We start from the raw sequence: 25,677 nt of genomic DNA, 5'->3' as shown, positions 1-25,677 counted from the left end.
ACTCTTCTCTCCCATTCTCTCCCCATTCCTCCTTCCTCCACGCGCCCTCCTCCACATCCACCCACCCCCTCACTCCTCCCTTCCCCCTCAAGGACTTCGTAGGGCTCATCCCTTTCGTCCCATCTCTCTCTCTCTCTCTTTCATCTCCCACAGGTCCTCCCTCCGATCCCTCCCCTTTTCTCCCCCGCTTGCATCGAGAGGAAGGGAGCGGAGTGGAAGTGGAGAGCTCGCTGCGAAACCCCGGAAGAAGACGCATTGTGGCGGTGGAGGAGGAGGTGGGGGCGGTGGAGGTGGAGGGCGTGCTTCGCGGCGCCCGTCGGAGCGTGCGGAGTGTTTTGGGGTTGACCAGCCGCGGGGGTGGGGGAAGCTTACGGCGGGGACGAGAGTCGAAACGGGGGGCGGTCGGGGAGAGAGAGTGAGCGGCGGGGCACCGGACGCCGGCGAGGAGTTTGGTGATGTCCCGAGGGGGGGGACGCGTCCGAATTCTTTCAAGATCATAGACAGAGAGGAAAGGGTTCGAAGACAGAGAGCGGGAAAAATAGGGAGAGAGAGAGAGGCCGGGAGGGAAGGAGATAGTGGTTGCGGCGGCGGAAAAGAACAAAGGAGGCGGAGAGGGAAAAGAGAGTGGAGGAGGGACATCGTTTCCCCCCGCCACGCGGTGTTTTCGGGAGTGGTCCGGGGGTGCACCACGTGAGGTGCGGCGGTGATCTCCTGGGGAAGGGGGTTTTTTCGTGCGCGAGTGAGCGGAAAGAGGAGTGGAGGGGTCACACATAAACACACATACAGTGTGGTGGGAGGGTCCTTTGGTGGTTTCTGTGTCACCAGTCCTTCAAGCATCTTTCTCACATTTCTCTCCCTCTCTATATATCTCTCCTTAATCTTTCCAATTCCCCCTTCCTCCTCGTAGCATCGCCGCGCACCCTCCCAAACCTCCTCCAACTCCTTCCCCCCCTCTCCCTCCATCCCCTCCCCCTCATCCTCCTCCGGCCCTTCCCTCTCTCCTCGGCATCCCCCTCCCCTCCCCGTCCGCCCCTCCTACCCCGACGCACCCTCTTCTCTATTAAGAGGAGTCAAACATCTCGTCTTCGCAGCGGCATCCTCCAGTCACTCAGGTTGTGCGGTGCGGGGAACACTATAAAACGTTTACGCGACACGAACGGGTGCTCCCTCTCTCTTTTTCTCCCTTCACATCTCCGGCTGGCCAATGGCGGACCCCGCGGCGGAAGGTCGGCCTCTCGGCCGGCTGTCCACGCTGGCCGCGACGACACTCTTCGCCGTCTTCGTCTGCTCGGCGACCAACGCGGGCGTCTCCGGCAAGATGCAGAAGGTAAGCGAGCGAGACCCGCGGGCGAACGACCTGTGCACGGCGGTGTCCCGCACGGTCCTCGTGGCGAGGGTGAACCCCAGCCCACCCCCTGAAATCTTTTTTGAGAGCCGCGCGCGAAATCCATCCAAGAATTTCGAGACCCACTAACGATCGTGAGTTTTATGTTCCGTCAGTTCTGTTCTTAAAAGTAATCCTCCCCGCCTCCACGTTTATCTCGCGGTGGAATTTTATTCCGAGCAGATCATAAATATTCCGTTCACGGTTTCGGTCTCTCACGGCAACTGCGTGATATTTTTCGAGACGAATCTACTCCGTTTTCGGGGGTGATAAAATGTACTGGATGAGAGTGACGCCGAAATTTTTCTCCGAAGCGAAAATTCTACCACGAGTTGCGGATTGGTGGATGGGTCTCGCGATCCTCGATCTCACCACTTCCGCAATGGGTGACTCAGCCGTCTCATACTCTGTTTCTCAAGATTGCGTCGTGCTTCCTTCCTCAACCGAGGGCAGATCCAAGAAGAGGGGGCATGGGAGCCATCCATTCCCCACTTGAGGAATACTTTTGGTTTTGACAATAATTTCTAGTAACTATTACTCGTATATACGGCACTAATTTGAATTTCCTCTGCCACCGACAATAACATCTACTGCAGAATGCATGCCTCTAAATAGGTGCCTTTACTTTGAAATGTAACATAATTTCCAAATTCCACTTATAAACATATGTAGACAGAAACACAACTCCTATCTTTTATAGCATTTCCAGATGCACTTATTTCATCAGAATGTATGTAAATTCAAAATACGGTGGATCCTTTCAGAAAAGAAAATCTCAAAAATTTTCATCAAAGGAGTAGCTGAGAAACCTTCGTTTGTAATACAGAAAGTGAAATGCTTCAATTCCGCATTATTATTGCGGCATATTGAACAGACCCCTCAGGTATTTTCATACCATCGTAGGAAACACAGTTCTTTTCATTACATATCAGATTAAAGCGCAGCAATTGGAAAAAATGTATCTTTAAAGAGATAATTGTCTTAAATAATTAAAAATATCGGTAAAAATCCAAAAGCATCCGCATTTGAACGAATAAAATATGCAAATTTCCAATCCAAAAATTATGATCGGCACCATAATATTTGTAGTAAATATCAACTTAGCGTTTGTCCATGGTTTTTAAACAGCTTTATCGACGCGAGATTCTTATTTCTGCCAAATGATATCTATGGGTGTAATTCAACATGGTACAACATTTCGAAGACTCATTTGGTAAAGATCGACACACGATGCAAATAATAAAAATAAAAATATTTAAAGAAACAAATTAAACACCTCCTTAAAAACTTTCATGCATTTTTCACCGAGATATGACTACGTAGGTTTTTCTCATATTTTAAGAATAAATTTGCCAGTCGCTTACGCCGAGTATTTCTGTAGTTGACGAAAAATTAGCGAGAAAGAAATAATTCTCTTTTTAACACCAAAACAACAGTATTAACATTACATACATCCATGTGGTGCATTTTAATAATTAGTACTAAAGCGCTAAATAATGCCCAGTCATTCTCTTATAATGGATTCCGCGGTCGACCGATGTACAGGTATTATTCCCCTTAGTCTCCATCGAGACATTGCCTCTTTAACTTTTTCCTTGTAGTTGCGTTTCAACCTCCCCTATTCCCCGTACATGGCCTCTTTCTCATATATTAATTCCAAGATATCATGCTTTGAAAGTGTCTCCCTTTCCTCCTTCGATCGCGCTTTTGATGAAATGATACTCAACAGGGAATCAAGGTAATTCTCAATAGTGTTTCTTAATCAGTGGCAAGAGATAAAACAGTGTTCGGCAAATTCCTGCTCACGAGTCTTATAATAACCAATAGTTGATACACAGAAATCTATCAGCAATGCAAGTAATGGATGTTTCATTTGACTATTAACTTTGCAATGTGCAAAAAATTCTGAGTTTCCCTAATCAACCAATTTCGTTTTTCTCTACAATTTAGGGGTTGTTCTGCGGTCGGGCTAACGTTGGGGGTGTAGAGGATAGCAGCAGGCTGAGCAAGAAATGTGTTAACTTATTTGTGAGTGCCTCGATGTCGAGGGTCATTTGCAGGAATTGTATTCATGTTGGTTGCTTTGATTACAAAATTATCCATCTAATATTCCACAGATCTCACAGTGCACTACGCCCTTTTCGCTCAGAAAGCTGTTCAGATTACGAATCTAGGAGGACAAACTCAAATCCAATGAGATCACTTTGCAGATCGTATTCCACAAATTTATTTTCCCAACCACATCTCTGAGGAATAGGAGTCATTTTGAAGGATTAATTATGATTACTTATTACATTACTCTCTCTCATTTTCATCTTCTCAACCACGATTGTAACGAATTTGATTAATTGTCAATGAATAATTGCATAGCATTAATTAGTCCACTTGTAATAAGTAAGAAAATGGGTCAAAACCACCGTCGGGTCTGTGAAACTCATAGAAAAATTCCGCAAAGCTGTTTCATGACTTATTCTGGAAATAATTAACACTGCTTACACATCCATTTCGTTTTATTATTCCTCAAAACCGAATGCTAACTGAAATCTTAGGAAAGAGGCACTATTCCTTGGTAATTCTAACGAGACCATCATCAGGTACTCTGCGATCTGAACTTATTTCACATTAAGATCCAATGCGAGGACTCATTTCTTCATTAGCCTCTTGACTAATCAAGATCGATTACTTTTAGCGTTCCATCCCTACCTCTCGGGCGGTATTTCTTATCCTCCATCATTCCTTTTCATTTGACTAAGTATGTACGCATTTGACTTCCTCGTTGAACCTCCTCTTCAATGTACGCTTTTATCCTCTGATCAAATCAGAAATAAAAAAGAGTGGTCTCTCTCTCTCTCTCTCTCTCTCTCTCTCTCTCTCTCTCTCTCTCTCTCTTTTTGCACCGAGCGGGATTCCATTACACCCAGTTAACAGTTCGACACGCTCTTACTTATGAGAATCACGCAACTACTATTTCTCCCGCTATCCCAATGCAGTTCCTTTAAATATGACAATTTTTTTAAATGCATCTTGATGCAGGTTGTCATGGTTTAGAATATAAAAGCCACAACCATTTATGCCATTTCGCGTTTCAATGATCAAATAAGTGCTCTGCTTGAGGGTGAATTAGATGGTCAAATTCCACTGAGTGTGAAAGCTGCGCATTGAGAGCAGGAGAGCCAGTTCCTTTCCTCAGCCCACCTGCGATTTTCTGCGAAAGTTCTGGCGAGCGGAAAACCACGAATTTCAGGTTTAGCTGAAGAAATTCTCTGGATCCGCACCGAGGACCCTCGGAAATGTAGCAGATGCCTCCCATTTTGAAGGCTATCAAAATTATGAGTAGGGTTTATTTTCATCTACGCTATTGATGGTTGACGGAAAAAAAATGTTTAATAAGAAATGGCGGAAATATAAGCCCAATCCGGCGTAACCGTGCAGGAAGATGAGCAAATTAAATTTCTTTCAAAACTAATTCATTTATTTTCTTTTCTATATGTTTTCATGATTCCTCCAGGAGGTCATCTGATTCCAACATTACCGGTTTGATTTAAAACGTTCACAAATTAGGACGAGAAAGTAATTCCCAAACTAACGAGAAAATTATTCCGCGAAGCTCTGCGTAAGAAATTCTACAGATGAAAGGCGCATAATTTTGATTGCCTCGTCTATTTGCCACGTCGTCTCTGAAATCTTGAGCGTTTGTAAGCGTTTAATCCGCCTTTTGCCCAGGACGCGAGCCTTACCAGGGAAAAACGAGACTCATAAATACAGCATTAACTGATTATCCTAATTCTCTCATTCAGACTCGGTCGTTTAACGCACCTGTGTAATGCGGAATTTTACTCATTCCCTGTGTTGGTAGTGGGAGCTCTCGAGCACCATGCGTCTTTCTCTCTTTTGCATTCGCATCGTGCCTTCTCGTGGAGTTTGGGGCGGCTACGGAAGCTTTTAAGATCCCACTCCCCATCAGGTGTATTTCCGAAACAGGGATACTCGTCCTTGGCTTTCTTGTTTCCAGGCGCAAGTCAATTATCAAGCCTCTCGCCTTAGGGTTAACCGAGTGTGTGCATGTGTTGGGAGCTAAGTGCGGCAAGGTGAGAATTTTTATTTATTTTCTTTTTTATTCTCAAATTAGTCGTGCCATAAATCCCCAAGGGTGTTGCGTGAAGTGTGCCCTATCCCGGAGACGTTCCCAACCTGCCATTTAATCGCCACGTAAAACTGGGGTGAAAGCGGAGGAAATTTAGAAGAAGACAAATCTTGACTTGGAAATCCACTGTGTTAAGTTAAACATCGTGCCCACATGTTTTCAATAAACTGTGACAACATCAGGCGATAAAATTACGAGAAAAACATTACTATATGCGGCGGAATGTGAAAGAGAAACCAAGGAAGAGAGGAGGGAGAGGAGGAAGGGCTCTAAAGACGCAGCGAAAAGATTAAATTTAGGAGAAGAAGCAAAGTACATTTGGTGAATTTTTTCCCGAGGAGATATTTTTTTATTAGCTTCATGAGGAAGAAATTATGAAAATGTACAGAGGAGAATTGTTTCTGCACTGATACATTTTCTATCCCCATCTAAAAAAGTGCAGATAATCAAAACAGTGCGGAAAACGGCAAACGAAACTGATGCATACTATGAAAGTGATTGTCCCCTGCATTGGTCATCCAAAGTGAAAGGTCATATCGTTGCTCTCTCTTTCTCTCGTATCCTTGGCATCAGTAAGAGGGTTTCTCTTATAAATTAGGACTGTATGCTTTTTCATTGGCAATATTTGAGGCCCGCTTCGTAACTGGTTCGAGTTCAATAAACTAGGTCCGGTTCGATAACCATAGCCATTTTGTCAAACAACCCCGACACTCACAGTTTTGTGCACCGATATACTATAGAATGTATGGGCGAACGAAATAATCCACGCATAGCTGGGTGCTCATATTCGATTTGTTTCCTCCTTATTTTATCTGCAGACAAAACCTTTGGTCATTATCGGTGCGTCTTGAATGCGTCGGCTTGACAATTCAAACCATAAAAGTGGGGCGGAAGATATTTACAACTCATAGATACTTTTCCAAGGTCAAGCTTAAGGCGTATCAGTTAGTGTTTTGATTTATAACTTCTATCCGCGAGACGTTTGCAGAAACTTTGTGACAAATTGTCAAAATGGAATTGACTTTCTGTCTCCTCTCCATTACTACCCCCCCTCCGACTTAAGCTCGTATTTTGAAAAACATTAACAAATAACATTGCAATAAAATCCGTTAAAAGTGGAACTGGAACACGCGACGTTCGGTTAATTTATTCACCAAGATGCCGAATCAGATAGAATTATCAGACTTCATTCGATGTCCCAAAATTGAGTCAATCTCAAGTTCTATACGCCTTCTAAGTCCCAGACGAATGAATTGATCGTGCAGTTCTTAGAAGGGAGAATTTGCCATTCTCGGGGAGACCGAAAGTCTGTTTTGACTTTGGTGTTCACCCAGCAAATATTGTAGATGAGTAAAGATTAGGGTAATAAATGAACTCCATCCTCGTTGGCTCTTCATATCCTATGTAAACGAGAAACTTGAGGAAAAAATCCTTACCCAGAGCGCTGTTCATTTCAGCGGATGAAATGGGCTACTGATTATCTTTTGCTAATAATGTGAAAATAGAGGCGCAACATTTCGGACCGGAACTAAATCGCAAATCGAAGGAATTGCAGAAAATAGTAAATAATTTGCGTACGACCAATTCTCCGCTTTTATTTTTGGACCCCCGTTACAGAATGCCGTTTGGCTACATAAGTCCTTCAATAAAGTGAACTCATTCATTGCAAAATTACAATGACTTTCGCTAATTCGATCACCCATGTTTATTTTACAAGAACAATGCGACAGTTAAACCTTGAAAAGCATAAACAGACAACGTTGTTAAGTCAAAAACGTACTCTTGCGTTAATATGATGTAATTTCCTTGGCCTAATATTTTAATTTTGAAACCGATATTCTGAAACTTTGGGAAACCTAACATCCGTGCAACTCTTATTGATATGCATTCGCCATTTATCATTAAGATAAAGCTAGTTTTTTGAGATGAAAAATTGGATTAACCTCATCATACCCTTGGGTATAGGTTTACTTGCATAACTTGCCTTAATTAATTAGTAGGATTCAATGCCATTCAAAAATTACATCTGTAATTTCACAAAAAATTAAACGCCGAATATTCTATTGCTCCTCGAAGGAAATTATTGAAAGCTGGATTGAGTAGATAGAAATTATTTTCGGTCAAAAAGTCAGAGAACAAGACTTTTTTATACCCTAGTAGTATGCAAATACCTTAATTGACGATAATATCGGTAAAGAGAATGTGCCATTTCAATTGACTGCTATCAATTCCGAGCTTTAACGGAATCCCAATCATTCGTTCCCAATATAATTATATCTAACGAGGTGAAAATTTAATGACCCTCCGTACTCTGCCCCGACAGAATAAATTGTGTATATCAATGCGAGTATCCGCTCCAATGATAAATAATTAATGACGTTGAAACGAATCATTATTGGTAATACAACTGTTTGTTCGATGCTCGCTAAACCAGACATGTCCAACGACAATAAAAATGGTGAATATTCAAGAAAGTGTCAAACACGAAATTAGAGCCGTTGCTAAAACATTTGACTAATTCATCGGCCAATTGGAATTAATAATGAGTCTCAAACAATAAAATAAAAACTCCACAAGTATCCGAAAGGCATTGCGCCACAAAATCTACCCCTTCAAGCAACCGTCGGATATTGCTTTCGGGGTCCATGAAGGAACATGAAACTAAACTCCTACCTCAATGGCCAATGCAGTTTGCAACAATGCGATAAACCGCCAACTTCACCGCAGGGCAGAACAAGGCGGCGCAATATCTTGAATTTTTAAAATCCACCTAATTCACTCGAAAATGGAATTTTTAATTCAAACGCGGCTTGCCTCGCTTGGTACTTACCGCGGGTAAATCCATAGCGTATTATAGTTTGAATGCGAATCAACTGTAGTCGCACATGCCTGTCCTTTACTACTCGACCCGCGGAGGAATATAATTCTTAATGCAAGCGTTGCGTGATTATTGCCCTCAGTGCAGAGATATCTGAATAAGAGGGGGCGCAGGTCGGTCGTGCTCGTAATTGATGGTCGCACTTGTGGCACTGATTTTTATTTGAAAGCGAATAAAATGCTTCCAAAACAAAGCATTCTTTTATTGCATTATCGTTCATGCGAGATTGCAGTCTAGAGATTCCAGATGGACTTTCGTAATTTATACGGAACGGTAGCTTAGCGCGGGACGTAGGCAATATACACTTTTCATGAGTGCAATGGAACCAAGTCTCATGGATTTCGCTCCCTCTTGTTTTGAAAAAAATATACACATTGGGGAGGGTGGGTTATATTAATTCTCCGATCTTGCCTATGGTGAAGGGGAAAGATTCGAGGCCATTAAACAAGGAAAATTAGCAGACTTATCACGACGCGTGGCATATCCAACATTCGCTTCACCACGTGACCCTTCCGGTATCAATGGAATGGCGTGAGGTCTACAAGAGATTAACTTTGGCTTTAAGAGCAAACGTTAGTTAATGTAGCCATAACTCTTTTCTTTTGAGGAAAACTTAGGTCCATTTATGATTCATTTTAAAAAAACTACCAAAATAGTTTATTTTGAATTGCTACGAAGAGAACTCCGTGAACCTTCACAATTTTTAAAAATTGTCATAAAAATGGTATTTCATTGAAAAAAGTAACTTTCAATTAGCCACCATAAGTACTCATTCAGGCGCATATTATCACTTTGCGTGGGTCCACTGGTGTTCAAAAGCAGATGCACCAAGGCTGAAATGAGACCTGTGTTCAAATGTCACTGTAGACACCTAAAAGCCTCTTCTGTAGTTATAATTCAATCCCACAACGCCTAGGATATTTTTTTAAATATAAAGGGAATCCACCGTTTAAGAACGTGGGCTGAAATGAAAAATTTATCAGCTCAACTCATCGTACCTAAGGGGGCACTTTAGGGACACCTAAAAAAACATGAGAATACTCAGTGAGGAAATAAAATATATAAATAGTTTCCGTATTTTGAAAGGATGAGGAAGAATAGAATTACCGAGCGCAATTAATATTCCACTTGAGAGTCTTTATTAAGTTACAATGGTGACGGAAGTTTTAACAAGGTGAACAGATAAATCATTATCAGCGAAAAAGTATATTCGCGCGCCAATGTTGAAACTCGACCTCGCGGAATCCAATTATAAATGCGCACCCGTGATCAACGACCATATAGAAGCCATATATACATACTTGTGGTTCCTGAATAATATAAGGTTAAAAAATCCCAAGCGTGTTTGACTTTCCCTGGTAGAGTACCTACATAAATGGTTCTAAACTTGAGATTTATAAAATATTGTTTTTTAATTTTGCGGCTGTAATTTTTTTATTGTGATGCAACAAATCAATCGCTCTCATGGTAAAATACTTTTGCTACTTTTACATTTATAAGCTAAATAATAAGTAGTGTAAACATTGGAAGACATTGAATTGGTTTTTTCCTGATTTAAAAAACTGTGTTTCGATAACTTAGAAGAGTAAGAAGAATAACCCTACTAACTTGTTGAATAATATATTTTTAGTTGCTAAGACCATGTACGAGTATGATCGTAAAACCTATTAATTTATATCATGTACGGAGGAAGATTATACCATAGTAATCATATTTTTTTAATTGCCAGCATTAACAATGAATACCTATAGTTGCAGAGAATCCTTCAGAAGAATAGTAAAGGGTCCTAATTCCGTGAAAAGTATGTCCCTTCTCTAATCCTTCAGTCTCCCTTAATTTTAAGTCACAGGAAAGGTTTGCTCTCCGTTACAGAGTTTAACATTTTAGGTGCAGAGAAAATAACTTCACATACTTCGTTGCACTTTGGAATCGCAACCCATACCAAACACACAACAGAATACTTCACGCGATCGAGTGATGCATGCTCGCTCGCTAACTAGCTATTCAAAATCCGACAACCCACGTAACATCACCCGACTAGGATTTTCAAAAGGTGTAAATCACTCGCCTATTATGGGGAGAATAAAATGACATTTCGTTTATATTCACCTACTATCATTTCACCGCAGGCAAAGAGAACTTTTACAATAGTTGACATGCTATGCGCGTCCACGTATCTTTGATGGCGGCCGGGCTTTAAAAGCCTTTTTATGCCAGTCCAGCCCTCTGAAGCTGAAGGAGGAGGATTTTTTTTATTCTTTCCCAATGCCAAGAATCCATAGGCTGCAAATCCTTACTCCCCCCATCGAATTCCTTTCACCTTCGTGCCAAGAAATCGTTGCCTGGAAAGTCGAAATCCTATGTGAAGAAATGCTGAAAAAATGTTTGCCGTCGTTACAAGAGAGGAAATTTTCCTGCGGACAGCAGGCGTGTTAATTGCTCAGATTTAAAATTAATTCTGAGAACTTTCACCCTGATACATATTAGCGAATTTGAGATAACTACTTTTTCTTCCAAATTTATATACTGAAATATTTTTACGCATTTTTACGCGTTATTTCGCATCTTTTTTATGCATTATGTACTTCGAAACTTAGACAAACTGTCAAGTAATAATGAATTTCACCAAATAATTTTTTCACAGCATTATACATAATTTTTAGCTCTGCTTTTTAATTTAAAATTAAAATACAGGGTAAGTTTCCACATATTGCGTTCAGTTTTATCAAGCATAGTAACACCCATCCATAAAAAATTTAGTGTGCCTCAACATTATCCTCCGGCAATATGATAAAATACTTGCAAATATTAGCGATACAGGCAAAACCTTTTCCAACGTACATTTTGTTCTTATTTTATAATAAATGAAAGTAGTTTAAAACTAACGCTTTTAGGTTATCCTTGTTGCAATTTCACTAACAAAATAAGCTAGCAATTGCGGATCTAGTAATATTACCAAGAGTACGAATGCTCGAATTAACTTCAGTTAATTTCTCTTTGCTTGAGGCTGTTTAAATAAAGGTTTTAGCACCGAGGGTTATTGGGATCCTCAAGGAATGTAGATTAAAAGTTAATACAATAAAATAAAATTAATATATTCCATTTATTTTAGGTGATATTTACAATCGTAATGAGTCCTTGAAAGCAAAGGGGGGGGATGCCCATTTTGAATATTGAAAAATACAACTTTCGGTGAAAGTGAATTTAATATAATCAATGCTTTCCTTTCGTTAATCCGAAGCTAAGGGAGAATCATCATCTATATTCCGCACATGAACTTAGCGATAAGCTTTTTCCAAACAGCCAAGCAACAACATTCGGGACACATGGCTAATAATTGGTAGGTATAAATCAAATCCCACTCAGTGCTCACATGTTGCGTAGAGGAACGTAAAAACCGAAGAATTCTTTAATGAAAGCGTTATCGATTCTCGAATGGCGAAGACTGAAGGTCGATCCACAGATAGTTCAACTGCACATAAATCTAATCCCACTCAAGTTTCTTCCTTCTCTGAATGGGATCCATTTATTCCCTCTTCCTGGACGCCCTACCTCGAGAAGCATCTGGGACAGCCGGCCGGCCATCAATGGTGTCAAGCAGATGTGTATCATGGTTTCCTCGCAGTTGCTCCCGAAGCCCAAAACACCCACCCATCAAGTTATAGTGCTCCTGAGTCTCCGGGAATATAATAATGGGGTATAGAAAATTCACGGGAAGTTTTTTCGAGCCTTAAGATGGTAAATATAATATGCTATCAAATATGAAGGAACAAATAGACCATTTATTACTGTGTTTCATTTCAATTACAGAATAGTCCAACTCCCAACTCGCATTCATATATTTCACGGCGAAAATGTATATCAAAAGTAATATTGAACCTATCACTGGAAATATTTCAGTGTATAATGAAGGCTTGTTAGATCAGGAGAAGTCAAATATCACATCCTCCTTGTTTGAATCTCTTTGATATTAAATTATTCATTATTAAATGATCCTACGTCAGTTCAGTATTAAAATTTAAAACATCAAATCATTTTCCCGTGAATGTTTGAGTCAAAATGAAAGGGTGGTTTTCTGCTGACGTACATGCTTCCTTCAATGAATAATCCAAGCATCTCGCGAAAGGCGTACAATCCTAATTTGGAAATGAAATCAAGTATTCCTTTTCACGTGAGATATCAATCTTCGCGGAGCTTATCTAAATTCCAACGCTCGCGCATCTTAAAAATAAACGGATAACGCTGACTGAAGAATATTTTAAATTAAACTCTCGCTTTCATATCATGTGTCCTACATACAAACTTAACTAAGGAAAGTGTTTTATGTCAATTCACCATTTTCATTAGATTTTTCACTTCGGTTGCCACAAAGATAGAAAACTTAACGGGTTTTCCCAATAAAATCGGTTTCATGACCGATCGTTACGCGTTAGGATGGGTCATCGAACTGAGGATTATTTTTTAGAACAATTAAAAACTGATAGATAGAAATTTTTTCAATAATTCAGATTTTTTGCGCAACCGTTTTGTAACACCTATTCCGTGTAATTCATCTCTGATCTTCCTCGTTACGTTCCTCATAACGTTTTTCATTGTTTATATTCCTTATTATTTTCTCTCTCTTCCTTTTTTAACTTTTCTGTAAGCTTCCATTTTCGTATTTGTAGTGAACCTTTATTTGCTACTACTCAATTTCAGCAATCTATTTCAATCTCATCTTCCTCGTGTAGCCGTACCTTTTCACCACCCTCAATCAAAGGTTCTCTGCTTTTTCTTTCATTTATGTCTCATTGCCGTTGAAAAGTAAATTCCATTCAAAATGATCCGTTTCCTAATCTCAACTCAAGAAATATTTGCAATCAGGAATTTTTTTCCGATCACCATTATAATTAATTTTTCTGTTTTTTTTATATTAGTAGCACTCCAAACTATTCCCATAATTGTCAAACATTCATAATAAAACTAACTTACACGTTGAAGTTTTTTACATCACAAAATCCTACACTGTGATTTTAAGAGCAAAGCGTGGCTCTTTCCTCCATTTCCAATTTTATAAGAGTTCGCAAGATAGGGTGGCCTGAAAAGTTCTCGGCCTCGCCCATCAATGATCGCATGATTTTTTCTCTTAGACTGGCACAACTGAGAGTAGACGCCATGTGAAATTGCAAGCCGTATTTTTCGTAAGTAAATTTTTTTATATAGAACTTTAGTTTTGCTTTGCTAAGGAATGTACGACTCGGAAACTTGGTCGTTGAGATAAGGGGAAAAAAGCATATTGGAGGATATCATATGTGTGCGTGGGTGTGTGTGTATATATATATATATATATATATATATATATATACATACATATATATTTTATATACATACATATACATTATATATATACATACTTCTATATATATCTAAAATGATCCACCCCGAAGATGACTCAAGGAAGGAAGATAAAATTTCGTGGCTTAAAAGTTTAGCGTTTTAATATAGCCTTTTTGTTCATTAAAACCATACATTCATCTTACACTGTAAGTAGTAATACTTATAATTATGTAGAACAATGAGCAACCTCATACCACACATCTGAGTCTCATTATAGAAAGACAGCCCAGAGTTTTACAACAACCCCTCAGCAACATTTTCGCTTCCATGGTTAATTTTGCAACAATATTAAAAATATACGGAAAACTACTGTATCTCAGTTACAGCATCAATTACAGCTCAAGCACAGTGTTTCAGAAAATTACTCATTGTTTTTTCCTCTAATGCCTTTCGCAGATATCCCTCTCTTCAAAAGATTTCATTAGTCACTCTGAAGGTCTATTTTATCTTCTTTTATCGCTATTCTGTTGCGCCATATTTCTATCGCCACTAATCTACCTTCCTTCACTCTTGTCCCTCTGTCTCACATCCGTAGAAAATTCCATAATCTCGCGAGCATTCCAAAAAAAAATCATGAGTGAATAATGGAAGGCTAAGCCTGCGCCAAATTCGTTTAAATAATTCCTCAGAGCTTAATCCTGAAACTGTATTGTTTTAAGAGAGAGAGAAAAAAGATCTCGTTCGTTTCCCGCCACAGCAGTAGCGATGGGAATTTTCTGGAAGGTGGGTGGGGGGTAGGAAATATTTTTGCGTGGGAAAATCGACGATTAACGAGGGAGACTTGGGCCAGATCCAGTCACTCCGTGGAAACAGCTGGACGTCGCACACAAAGCTCCCGAAAAAAAAATCTAACTCCGAGTCTTAGCAAAAGCTACCCGTTTTCTCCTAATTTGGGAACTCCCTTCTCCCCCACCGGGACCTGAATTATTAAAGTGTCTCGTTTTTCTTTTCTTTTCATGCCGCAGGAAGCCAGTTAAGTGTAAATAAGTGCGAAGCTTCTTTTACGGGGGAGATCCTCAATTTCGTGGGCGGACGAACGCGCGTGACCCGGTCGATATGAGTCTGCGAACCTCGAAAACGCTGCGCCAGTCTCCTTTCCACGATCTCCATGGAAATCAAGTCGAATCTCAATATTCTTCATCGCGCGACATAAGTTTATAAGGGATTATCCGGAAAGAGAGTACATTTTCTACACACACATGATCTTTTGCATTAGTTTACGTAATGCAGTCTGATCATTCCTGCATCAACTACGCAGTCTATCGCTCCTCAACATAGGTGTGCAAATAAACTGTCGATTTGAAGGCAAAATGAAGTTTGAGAATCAGGGAATATATGTGTAATCTATATCATAAAACTTAAAAGAGGTGTGGAATACATAGATGAAACCTTTCAGGCCAAGGACTGAAGTTCTAATGATTTTAAATAGCTAAAATTGTTTCGTTTCAAGAGGAGATAATTACAGTATATAGTTGGAATTACGTTCGCTAAGTAAGTTTATCAGACTGAATGTACATATCCACACAGAACGCAACTTGGAGCAAAAAATATGAAATCGCGTTTTAAAATTACACCCGAGGTGGTACTTTAAACTTTTCCGCTGAGCTTGACGAAATAATGCAGGAAACTATGGAAAATTCAAAGAAAAAGCACTGAATTCTGAAATTTTCGCTGAATCAATTCCTTTTCTGCAACATCCCCGCAACATTCTTTTCTTATTCTCAATTTACTAAGCGAATTCTTCAAGTACCATCGTGAGTAATTACGTGGTATACACGTAGTCGTACATGAAATTTGCACCCATTTTATAAATGGTGTTGATCTTTTTCCTGGACCGTTTAGTATAAAGAGCATGGAACAATTCTTTTAAAATAATATGCAAAAAATGAACGTAATCACCGTCTATGCCAAGAGTTTATAAGGATTTTCCACATTGTCTCTTATGAAATAGACTCCAACCGTTGTCAAACAATGAACTTTCTCTGTGCAGAATTCTCTCATGAATGTAATTTCACATTTCTACAAATTTTCAGTGTCATACGAGTTTTTCGGGTCATACGAGTGTGTTTCTCGTACATGCATAGCCATACAAATGGGTAACGACATGACGGATATAAAATTAGTTAATCCAGAAGGAATACTAACCTGATGAGAATAGGGAACGTGGGGTATTACTAGGCTATAGTTTCGCTTTGGGTATGCTGGCAAAAATTGGGCCACTACTGAACAGTGGAGCTCCGTGAACTGCATACAGGGAATGCTGCGCGCGGGACGATACGACACGGTGAGGTACGGCAGTTAAATACTGAAGTGTCTAATTGTAACAAAACACAATTTATCCTTTGCTGAAACTGAATTTAGTGAATGTACTTATGTGTGATTTATAAATTTCCCATAAAAAACATAAGCTCTTTTTACCCACCGCAATGAGCCTTTAACTCTGATAAGACAGGAGATAGGTGGCTTGAAAGGACAAATTCAAGATGCCGATGAGTACTAATTTTTGCTATCGTCACCGAAACCCAGCGCTAGGGAAGGGGTCTGACACAGGAGCGATTAGATGTGGTATGCCCCGAGGAAGCGTATCCCTACCCCGCACAGAGGATGAGAATATATTTGACGCAAAAGTTAGAGAGGTAGAAAATCTCCTCCCGATGTCTCAAAAACCAATTTGAGTTAATGTGCAAAATAATAATTTTGTAACTACTGCGCTATTTTGATTCTTGACAATTATTTCTATTTTCCTAACCTCCTAACGGCAATTTTTTTATCGCTCAGTGTTTAATAAAAAGAGATTTAATAACAAGGGAGCCATTGGAAAGCACAGGAACAGCTATCAACATGTAGATTGGTTTCATATGTGAGGGTTAAACTCGATGGCGCGTGAACTTGACTCGTCTGAGTCGGAGTGGACGGCACAGTTCCTTTCCCCGTAATGCCTGTGGTTTCCTTGTGCAGTGTGTTTAAAGTTAAAAATCATAGTTTGGGTAAAGTTGGGGTGCCTAGAGGCACCACCCAGAATCAAATGACACGGCTCATTTAGCCAGTAGTCCACTTTTCTAGCCACTGAGCTATCAGGCTGCAGCGGATTCACCCTAGTCTACCATTCAAGGTAAGTTTTTTGATAAACCCAGAAGCTCAATTCTGCTGAACTTCTGAACTCTACCTAAAACGGCACAAGCACCCTAAAGCCATTCGATTTATTGAACTTCATCATTATCTTCTCATATTTTATCAAGCCCTTCATTCCATGCAACATGCACGACCTTTTCTTACCCCTGCCTCCGTTACCCAACATTTCTCCCTCTACTTCTGTCTTCAATATTTTAATCGTCTCTAAATATTTCCAGCATCCAATTTTCCCGTATTCTTGGAATCTGTCTTGATTATCAACTTCTTTCCCTGGCCACACCTCTAGAACCACATCCTTTGAATAACTGATCGAAGCACTTTTCCACTTGATAAAGTGGGAAAGTGCTGCGATCAGTTATTCATTATGTTAGACTTCCAACACATCATGCCTGAAGCTACTCAATTTGTTCTTACCACATCCTTCGTTTTCATTTCCATTCATAGTAATTTTCCCATAGTTTAGCTAAATATTTCACCCAAAGTTTTTGTTGAACACAACTAGGGGATGCAACACCAGAGAGTCATCGCCTCTTGAAAAACATGCGTGTGAAAAATGTGAGTAAAACAGATATAACGGTTCAGAAAGTATAATAATACAACCACCAAATCCGCAGCATTAAACCCGAATGTCAGTTTGATAGATGAGAGTTGAGTTCACATTCTATTGACCTCTAAAAGGTGTATGAAATTCACACATCAGTGTGGGGAGGTAACTTTCTTTTTCTAAAGGCCACCTCTGGTTCCTCAATAAGATCAGGTACTTGAAAAAAATTTTTCATAGCTTTGCTGAAGCTGAAGGTGACTACACGTGTTTTCCGATTCAAATTTGGGCTCTTTGTTTAGTAGCGCAGGGTCCCCTTTCAGGACTACCCGTTTCCTTTAAAAAAAAGCTTAGTTAAAAAGGCAATATTTTAACGATAAATTTAAAAATTGTCCTGTAATGTTTAGAAAATCTTCTTTTTCTTAAATGTTAGCATCAAATATTCACCCTTCTCTTCTTACGGGTCGCGCCCCTAGTACCATCGTCAGCATCCACCTCTGAATCAGATCCTAATCCCAAATACTAGGACTAGATGAAAATAGCAATAGAAACCCGTAGTCGCATTTCATCCTCTCACTCAAAAAATCCTGTATTCACCTATGACCTGGTTCAAGTAAACATGGCACCAATCCGCGTCCCTCAAAGAATCGATGATCGGGGGAAAGGGGAGCATGATTATGCCAGGGTGGCGCGGATATCACGACTTCGATGTGCAGGAGAGTGAACCCCTTCGGGAGACCCGAGGGTAACCCGAAGTACCGACATATACGATAAATCCCGAGAAACCCTCGGCTCACCCCCTTTCTGTCCCCCCCCCTCCGAGGAGATCTCGCGCGGGGGAGCCGGTGAGCAATCACGGCGACCGCGGAGGCTGGCGCGGCCTCGAATGCTGATTAACGTCCTCTCCCCGAGAGCACAAGACGGATAGGAAGGAAGGCAGGGAGGCTCGCTGCTTGGTTGGTGGGGGGGAGAGGGAAGGGGGAATGGCATGGGCCTCACGACGGCCTCCGGAGCCGTAGTTCCCCGGGGGAAGACGCGGGAACAAAAACCGATGGCTCCCCGGCTCTAGAGATCAATGGGGGAATTAGAAAAAGAACGATAAGAAATGAAGGGAGCGTTTCTCACGACGGTCTCTTTGCGGGAGCGCAATTGTAACTGAGAGGAAATTTAATCAGTAGCGCAGCGAGCGTTAAGAGAGCGCCATGTACCTGTGTTTGGTCGGAATACGATGAGGATTGATGCCGCAGGGAATGTTTTAAAAGATGCAATGAAACCAAAGAACAATTACTTCATCCTCATTCTTTTCTGCTGCATTCAATCCAACCTGATGAATCGAGGTTTGGTCCAAGACAGGCTCTTCAAGCTAGTCCGTAAAGAAACCTGACAATCTCGTGATACCACCTGGTTCTCTAAATGCGTATATGACCCCTCGACGTAAACCCAACCAACCACGGCTCCTTTCATTATATTCTTCAGCTAAACTATGGTTTCCAGGTTGTGTCCTGTTAATTTCCTCTCTTCAACGTACTTGTGCCTTTCGTAGCTTTCCCCATCAACCACTCTTTGTAGTATTTTTTTACTGAAGCAATCCAATTAGTTTTATTCATTCTTCTATACTAATAAACACCAATTATTTTGTTTCAGCTCGTTTTCTATTTGTAGTTTTAATTTCTTACAGCTGCGGAAAAATAATTTTCGTACAGTTGTAATCATTAATCCCTTCTTGATGGTGAGACGAAAATAATTTGCCGTGTAAAGTTGATTTTTCTCGATTAAGACATCCTTCAGGTCTGCTTCTCTGTTTACTATCCCCATCATCATTATTAGGTCGCTATTGCTGTCAAAAATGTAAAACACTCCCACTTGTTCAAATTTGTTTTGCCTTTAGAATTATTTTTAAATTATCTTCCTCTCAACTGCAAACAATTGCCTTAGTTTTAATTCCTTTTAATAAGTTCAAGGTTAAAAAAGGAGGGCAAAAACAAGAGCGAGTGGAACAGTTGATTCATATACTACCTTGATCAAAAATTTCCCGGAATTTATTCAGAAAATTAAAAATACAAGTTTATTCATCCAAATCTATATTGTCCCCTTCAAAGTAATCCCCATCGACTGCAACACACTTATGCCAGCGCTTGATCCAATCCTCGAAACATTTTTTATATTCGGTTTTCGGTATGTCCATCAGTGCTTCCTGCGATTTTTCCATTACTTCCTCTCGGCTGCTAAAACGCGTTCCCCGTAATGGTTTTTTAACTCGATTGAACAGAAAGAAGTCACAGGGAGCCAAATCAGGTGAATTCGGTGGCTGTTGGATGGTATTTGTTGCATTTTTCGTCAAAAAATTACGAATAATGATAGCACTGTGCGACGGTGCGTTATCATGGTGCAAAATCCACGAGTTTTCTGCCCACATTTCTGGTCTCTTTCGGCGAATTGCTTCACGCAAACGTCTCATAACGCCCAAATAATACTCTTTGTTTACTGTCTGGCCTTCTGGCAAAAATTCATGATGCACTACACCGTTGTAATCCATGAAAACCGTCAGCATTGCCTTCTTTTTTGACTGAAAACGACGTGGTTTTTTTGGTCTCGGCTCATTTGGTGAACGCCATTCACTTGCCTGATGTCTGGATTGCGTGTCGTACTCATAAACCCACGTCTCGTCTCCAGTAATGATCCTTTTGATGAATGTGGGATCGGATTCAGCCTCGCAAATCATGTCTTTTGCGACGTCAACACGGTCTCTTTTTTGCATGAAATTGAGGTCTTTTGGAACCAACTTTGCTGCTACACGACGGAAACCCAAATCATTAACCACAATGTCTTGGGCGGATCCATAGGCAATGTTCAAGTCCTCCGCTATTTCTCTGATGGTTAATTTGCGGTTATTGACCAACATTTCTTTTACTTTATCAATTTTTTCACCGACTTTCGATGTCGATGGTCTGCCACTGCGTTCATCATCTTCGATTGACTCACGACCACTTCTGAACCGCTCGTGCCACTGGTAAACGACCGTTTTTTTTAGAGAATCGTTGCCGAAACACTTTTCCAACATTTCCAACGTCCGTGCGCCACTAAATCCGTTTTTTACGCAAAATTTAATACAAGTTCGTTGTTGCAAATTTAAATCCATTTCTGCAATTGTAAAAAATCGCCAACACACACAGAGATAGATGTACTCTTGGCTACGTAACTTTTGCAAATGTCAAGTTATGACACTAAGATTTAAAGGGAATATCAACAACAGATGTACCAATTTAACAAAAAAAAAAAAACTCAAATCGGAACGATGGGAGCGCCACACGGTGGTTATTCCGGGAACTTTTTGATCAAGGTAGTATTTCAAGAGGAAGGGATGAATAATGATACCATTTTGTGATTTGCACCTAAATCTTAATGAACAAGGAAGAGCTGAATAATACACGATTAGTTTTTTCTAATGGCAACCAAAACAGTTCACGTGAAACGAATAATACTCGTTTCGCGTCTCAAGAGGAACGTAAAACACGTCCTGATGTATTACCGCATTTTGATTGCGCCATTAACCTTTACAGGCGCTAAGTACTATACCAAATGATATAAAACGGAAATTCTGGGGAAAGTGCTCAGGAAAATTTTGTCACACTTAAGCATTCTTGAGAACCACTAATGCGGCGTTTCCAAACGCTTAGGGAAATGTAAAAAAAAGATTATCTCTTGTGCAATATTCACTTCTTTCTTCCAGAGAAAAAAAAGTGAAAGACTCCGAGGAAAAACATTTGCATTTTAGATGAAACTACCATTCACAAATCCATTAGCATATCATTAAAGGTTCCACCAGTGACTTCCGCAGCTTTTCCTTCTGTTGGCGGCAGTTCCATCTTCACAAATTTATAGAGAAAATGGTAAGCACCACGCGATGAACTACTGGAATGAGTTCACCACTTACACAGCCAATGCAATTGACACTGATAGAGGCTTTAACATGATTCTATAAACGATATTGAGGGATCCCGGATCGAATCCCGGTCAAGGCGAATGATTTTTACCCTCTGATATTGTTGCATTGAAATGTACATTGGCGGATGACTTGGTTAAAAGTTACTGTTGTGGCATCTCCCGCAGTTTCTTTGAAATTCTTCTGGTGATTACTTCAGTGCTCTTTATGAAAGACCATACTTCCAACGGAAAATGTGAAATATGGTCATATTCCGTCACAAGGGAATGTTGAAGCCAAGACAGATGGTGGAAGGCTGGATGAGCGAGGTGAAAGGAGGAAAATATTATGCATTTTTGATGAAATAAAGTCGGAGAGTACGTGAAGATTACAGTTTTATGATTTACTAAGTTTAATGTGGGTTGTTACAGAACTTATTACAGTGCCAGGGTATGATTTAGGTGTGTACAAGTGCTTAATCCCCTCGGTCAACATAAGTCTACCGAGTACACCGATTTATAATAACGACAACCACGTTCACACAGGCGCTTCCGCCGGATTATGCTGAGTCTTCCGGTTTACAATACTTCAACTTGGACCTCACTTTTATTTCAGCTTGTGCGTCGAAATTTGGCATTCCCTTTCTGGATTTCCCTCGTTTCACAGTAGATCGATCCCGGAAAGACTGGCGGGTCTTCCGCAAAAATTTTTCAAATTACCGGAACAGTTTTGGGCTTCCAAACATGCATGCTCTCTCCGAGGGGAATAAGTATTTCAAGCATAGGGGGAGATGAGTGGAGATGGGGAAGGGGGAAGAGGCAGCCCGCTTGCCAACACACCCACTCCCCCCCTCCTCCTCCCTCTGGGGAAACGCACAGGACCCGCTCCTGCGGGAACTGCAGGTAAACGGGTAAATATGTTAATCGAGTCGACTCCTCCGTCGGCGTTCAGGGAAGTGTTGAGAAGATGAGGAGCTAAATCCGGGGGAGCCCAGGCGAGAACACCACGGGCGAGGGAGGCCGCCAACGCCGCCAAAACCGCGCTCGAACCGCGGTGAATTATTATTCATAGGATCTCGGGGGTGGGAGGGGGAGGGAGGGATGAGGATAACCCCCCTCCCCCCATCCCCATTGTTGTCCCGGGGAACGGTGCACCTGCATGCCTCCGTTCTCGCCACCACCCCAGCCCAGAGAAGGAAAGAAAACTTTGGGCAGGCCCATCATTCATCCGATTCCCCCTTTGGGACTCTTAGGTACGGTGGAAGCCAAAGTTTGGGAAATGTGAAGATGAGAGGCATACTCAAAAATGAGAGAGAAAAGAATGGTTCCGTGGGAACGCGTCGACATAATTCCGCGAAACAATAAATATCGTTCAAAGGAGAAAAAATATCACGTGAGTCGAATGGGTACAGGTGGAGTCATTTAGGTACATATTATCCCCCAAGTCTCTCTCTCAATTAAATGAATGTGCAGGATCTGCGCTGATGCACTCTCTTACCTCCCAATCCAATCAAAGAGGTGGCTATCGTGAGGAAGTAACGCGATACGCGCGGGGAGGACTAAGAGACTAGTTTGATGATGGTGTGTGCTTAAGACACAGATAGAGAGAGGAGGAAATTTCAGCTACCCGCTGTTCGTGGCAGCAGCAACGAGATTCTTTCCTACCGCTAATTTAAAACTTGGGATAACTTTGGCATAATTAAGAGGGGAGGGGGCTCCCCATCGCCCCATGATCGTCGCTCACGACACCCACTCGCGCCATCTCTTTTATTTCGCGAGAGGAAAACTCTTCTGTTCGGAAGTTTAGGGTCTAAGACAATATAAAATCACCTACTTTAAAACAACAGAAATTGTACTTTTCAATTTATGACGTGACTAACAAGTCTTGGATGAAATCCTTGTGAAAAGAGATAAGTGATTTTTTTGATAAGACTATATTTAACCTATACACAATTTGTTTTCTTCTAACGTTGAGGGATTAACTTGAACCCTTTAGTAAAAGGTCAGCTTTCGTATCCGATGAGTGGCCTCAGGCCTCGTTTTATTTCTACTTTCAGAAGCGCGGACCAATATTGCTATTTAATGCAAGCAATTTTACTTTATTTTCCTCCTTTGATATGGCTTCAAAAGGATATTCTACCGAAACGTTTACAGGACTTGTAAAAGAATTCTCCGCTTATGAAAGTTTTTCATGGAAAGTATATCAAGAAAAAATTTCTTACCAGTTTTCTTAAAGTTTTTCTATACCGTTTATAATTCATTGAATTATCATTACAAAGCCTATGTTGTGGATTATATACATTTTTTATAAATTTCAAAAATGAGTTCATAAGGAAAAGCTGGAGGACATGATAGGAGGCCATATATAGTCAAATGTCTTTAATCGAGTTCTTTCCATTGTGGTTTAAAATCTTTCGTGATTACGTGTTGATCTCCAATAACGTTCACGCAGCGAGTCGTTCCAATTAGTTCTTTAGATTGAAGTAAAAGGAAACTTAGGATTTACGTCGAAATTGTTACTATCACTTGATATTCCTGTAAATGACTTGGTGCCCAATCCATTACGCTCCGAATTGAGCAATAAGGTAAAGAAGAGTCTTCCGTGGAAACATTTTTTATTAACTGCATTCACACGTGAAACAGGAGAAGGCATCAAATTTATGTTAAAAATTTAATTAACATTTCAACGTCACTGCACGTGTGGAAGCCCTTAAATATTTGTCAGAAATTTTCCTTGCGTGTTTGAGACTGAAATTTTGCGGTCATGATATTCATTGACCATTGATCGAAGAACCATATTTCTATATTTTATCTTAAAAAATTTATTAATAACATTCCCTTTGCAGCTAAATCGAACGGACGTCCGACCATCACGCTTTACTTAAGGCCATTTCACAACTATTCTAAAACGTCAAAATATGACATAACACAAATCAAATAATGCACAACAAATTTATATTTTTACAGCGCTTGTGTGTTGGATTTTCCCGCAAAAAGACCGCGTAAACAATATTTTGATTCATTCAACTTTAAATGAATTATTTACTTTCGATTCTAATTCAGTGATGCTTGCAGAGGGCAGTTGATTTTGAAAAATGTTGTTTTTTAAAAACCTTCAAATCAAAAGATGTTTCGATTACCAGGGACTCACTACTGAATATGGACCTGATAGTTCCGTGAAACGAAAACATCTGAAAAAAGTGAGGAATTACATATACTCTATTTTGGTTAATTCAACTGAATTCTTGCAAAAACCTCCCATCAATTGGCCAAAGAAGGAATTGAATTTTTCAGTCAAAATCAATTTGCATTCATTTATTACTTTATTCATTATGTTTCTATTGATTTCATTGATTTTTTTCACAATTTACGGACATCGAGTTCCAAAATATTAAGTTCCAAAATATTATTCAAGCCGGGTCTGTCGTGAGAACGATTCGCTCATTTGCCAATCTGAAGGTCGCCCGGGTTCTACTGCAGCCTCGGAGATGGTTGCGAGTACACACGGATGGTTTGTTCGTCCCTCGGGATCATCTGATGACAAGCCAATACGGGTTATCAGAATCACAAAGCCAGACTGGACCCCTGGGACGACCGGAGAAAAAATTCTCTTGGAAGTAATTTTCGCTGAACGTTTGCGCAAGCAACGACTGCATTCAAGACAGTATACGTAAACCAATCGTTGAATTTATGAAACCAGAGAAAATGAAAGAGAGATCTACTCCGTAACCATAACATAAAACTTAATCAGGGTACTTCCCTTATTGCTGTGGACAGCTTCATGACATGGAAAACTTAGTGGAGAAGATTACGCAGGAAAATATCCGAAAGAGATTATATCATTTCTCCCAGCACAGCACTACTTGCGGAAAATTTGGAAAACTACGTTTTTTACCATGTTGGTCTATCACTCTTTCAGTGGCTATAGTTTTTTTAATATTTATAGTCCTTGTAGATTGAAAACTATTGTTCAACTTTTTTCAATGAATTAATGCTAGACAGAGTATGTACGGCTCAGAAACTCGGTCGCCAGAACAAGATGATAGGCGTGGATTGGAGGCTTTTTGAAATGTGGGTGTGTGGGAGAATGAACAATTTTAAATGGGAGGAAAAACAAACAAAGAGGTATTAGGCCTGGCCGGAGAAGAGAGAGCGTTTGTTCGGAGAAATTCAAAAGAGGCAGGTAAATAAGATGCAGAGCATTCTGAGTGGCGATGCAATGAGAAAGACTGCGACAGAAGGGAGAACGTCAGGCAAACGAGGTAGGGGAGGAAAATAATAGGTATATTGGACGGGATGAA

At 40.4% G+C, this 25,677-nt stretch overlaps 1 protein-coding gene across 1 annotated transcript in view; it reads left to right on the top strand.

Moving 5' to 3' along the window:
- Positions 1-483: 483 nt before the first annotated feature.
- LOC139685476 (uncharacterized PE-PGRS family protein PE_PGRS54-like) overlaps positions 484-25,677 on the top strand; it is a 113,709-nt gene continuing 88,515 nt past the window's right edge. The window contains exon 1 of the mRNA XM_071582496.1: positions 484-1,327. Coding sequence (XP_071438597.1) covers positions 1,205-1,327 — 123 coding nt within the window. The 5' untranslated portion in view covers positions 484-1,204. The remainder of the gene's footprint in view (positions 1,328-25,677) is intronic.

This window comes from Hetaerina americana, unplaced genomic scaffold (genome assembly GCF_022747635.1).
Source record: "Hetaerina americana unplaced genomic scaffold, ioHetAmer1.1.p SCAF_115, whole genome shotgun sequence".
Classification (NCBI taxonomy): domain Eukaryota; kingdom Metazoa; phylum Arthropoda; class Insecta; order Odonata; family Calopterygidae; genus Hetaerina; species Hetaerina americana.
The sequence above is the reverse complement of the archived record's forward strand: the minus strand, read 5'-3'. Positions and strand labels throughout refer to the sequence as shown.